The 2,451-nt window shown below is 39.2% G+C and overlaps 1 protein-coding gene across 1 annotated transcript in view; it reads right to left on the reverse strand.

Moving 5' to 3' along the window:
• Positions 1-2,430, reverse strand: part of Pmar_PMAR025578 (glutamic acid-rich protein, putative) — a gene marked incomplete at both ends in the record, with an annotated part of 2,800 nt that extends 370 nt beyond the window's left edge. The window contains 14 exons of the mRNA XM_002765188.1: positions 115-220; positions 283-376; positions 428-580; positions 721-832; positions 882-979; positions 1,023-1,108; positions 1,164-1,336; positions 1,403-1,481; positions 1,525-1,603; positions 1,648-1,736; positions 1,786-1,930; positions 2,066-2,143; positions 2,190-2,291; positions 2,356-2,430. Of these exons, the coding sequence (XP_002765234.1) occupies positions 115-220; positions 283-376; positions 428-580; positions 721-832; positions 882-979; positions 1,023-1,108; positions 1,164-1,336; positions 1,403-1,481; positions 1,525-1,603; positions 1,648-1,736; positions 1,786-1,930; positions 2,066-2,143; positions 2,190-2,291; positions 2,356-2,430 (1,469 nt within the window). The remainder of the gene's footprint in view (positions 1-114; positions 221-282; positions 377-427; positions 581-720; positions 833-881; positions 980-1,022; positions 1,109-1,163; positions 1,337-1,402; positions 1,482-1,524; positions 1,604-1,647; positions 1,737-1,785; positions 1,931-2,065; positions 2,144-2,189; positions 2,292-2,355) is intronic.
• Between the last annotated feature and the right edge of the window lie 21 nt (positions 2,431-2,451).

Below are 2,451 nucleotides of genomic sequence, written 5' to 3' on the forward strand. Positions count from 1 at the left end.
TCCTTCTCCTCCTATACCCCTCCTAGCAGTTCCTCCTTTTAGCATCCTCCTACGCGACTCTCGATATCTACATCACTAATATTACTACCAAATAGTGATAGTAATAGTGAATACGCTCGTTGAGCTGCAAACTCCTCATCCTTCTCAGCCTGCTTCAACTCTACTGGTGTTTGTATAGATGCACAGAATTCGCTAGCTCTACTCATTCTACCAACATCACCTACATCATCATCACTAATATGTCGCTAGTATACCAATTAATATTACCATTATTATCCCTACTAACCCTATCCCTATCTGTATCAACCTCCTCCTGCTTTTCTAGAGCATCATTATCATCATCACCATCATCAGCTCCCATATTCTCATCCTTTACCTATCCTCTCAATATTGATGAGTACTAGTAGTGTTGTCGTATTACTACTACATCATTAGTATCCATATGGTCATGTACATAGGATGCACCAGTATCCAAGTCGATAACATTATTACCAGCAATACCACCACCATCATCATCCTGATCCCTACTACCACTACTACTCTCTATTGGTTCCTCCTTCACTAGTGAGCGTGCTTTAACCTATTGAGCAGATATACTCCAATAACAAGCCTATACAGCCATCCAGTAGGATAGAACAGACACTCTTACTAGATTACTAACATCCTACTACTACTACTACTACTCATACTGCTCTTGTTGTTGTTGTTGTTGCTACTCACCTTTTGCTCCACCATCCTCTGCCTCTCTAACTGTCGATATAACTCTTGATCCTCCTCACCATCCTGTAGATCATCATCATTATTATCCATAGTTCTCTTAGGAGGAGGTATCCTATAAGATGAACATAATAGTGTTTGAGGAGTGATAAGTCGGCAAGTACACTATATCATCATCACCATCACCACTGGCACTGACACTGGCACTGGCCTCCTCTTTATTATTATTACGACGACGACGTAGTCTAGCACCCTTCCTAGCCTAATACACAGGATTATAGTGATAGTTACTGTATGAGTAATACCTCCTTATTCCTCCTCTTCAAGAATTTAGCAGCCTCATTAGTGTTCATAATATCAGATTGTATACGTATAATATTACCACCAGCAACTAGTTGATAATACAATACCACTACAAAGGAGTACTATTGTATGATATTTATTACCAGATTGCATCATAGATCGTCTCTTGTTCTCCTCCATTATTTCCTTTAATCTACCCTCTACATCCTGTGTTAACTCTGCTGTAATGTTCTGTTCTAGCCCATCATTACTAAGAGCTAGAGTAAACCCTCTACGTCTAGCATCTACTGCTGCCCTCTCCTCTACTGTTGTATACCTATCATAGTACCAAAAGCAGCAACAGCAGCAGCAGAGGTATGATTATAGTAGTAGTAGTTATTACTTATCTAATATATTATCACCAGATAGATCATCATTACCCTCCTCCTCTTCATCCCAGTGTAGTGTAGGATCCCATGCATCTAGTATTACTATTATTATAGAGTATATGAATACTATCATTACTCCTATGTTTTTCCTTCCTCCATAAATCATCCTTTTCCCTCTGTGCTAACCCTTGTGGCCCCCCTGCCTCCTCTAATACCTATTACCACATGTAAATAGGTATATACTCCCTTAGTGTACTACAACTTCATCATAATCATCATCATCCTCTTCTTCTTCATCGGTACCACATGCCAATATAGGCTTATCCCTCATGGTTAATATAGTCTCACCTATCAAGTATGTACTTATATTAATACTAGTATTTTCTACTACTACTACCTTCCCTTAGATCCTCAATATTATGTGCCACTTTTAGACGTACTTCACCACCTCTTCCTTCTTCTTCTTCTTGTTGTTTACTTTTCTCCTCCTCAATACCACGCTGTCTCTTGTTCCTTACACTCATCCCTTCTCCTCTAACTGCCTGGTATGATGATGATGATGATGCACCAGCAGCAGCAGTAGTAGACGAGACCTTATGTCTATCTAATAATAATTTATCATCTTGGTAGGAGGATATACATCATCATAATCAACTATTATTATTACTTCGTTCCACCCAATCTGCCGCTGACTCCTCTTCCTCCTCTTTCTCCTTGTCACCTAATGTATTACCAGTGATTAGCTCTTCATGCATCTATATTGATAATAATGAAAAGGGGCAATGTAGAGAATGATAATACCCTTTTATCACGCCTTTTCCTTATAGCATCCTTAGCATTGTATACTTCTCCCTCTTCTTCTTCTACTAATAATCTAGGATTATCCGAACTCCCTTCAGGTGCCTATCATCATTATGATACTACTATATGACCGTCATGATGATGATGATGTTATGGTTCGTATTACATCATCCTGGCTGGTAAGAGTGAGCTTCTTTAAGCCTAAGCTCTCCCTTAGTTTATTACTCTCCTCCACAGTCATACTAACCTCCTTAGTAACGCC

This window comes from Perkinsus marinus, assembly GCF_000006405.1.
Source record: "Perkinsus marinus ATCC 50983 genomic scaffold scf_1104296975596, whole genome shotgun sequence".
NCBI classification, from domain to species: Eukaryota; Perkinsozoa; order Perkinsida; family Perkinsidae; genus Perkinsus; species Perkinsus marinus.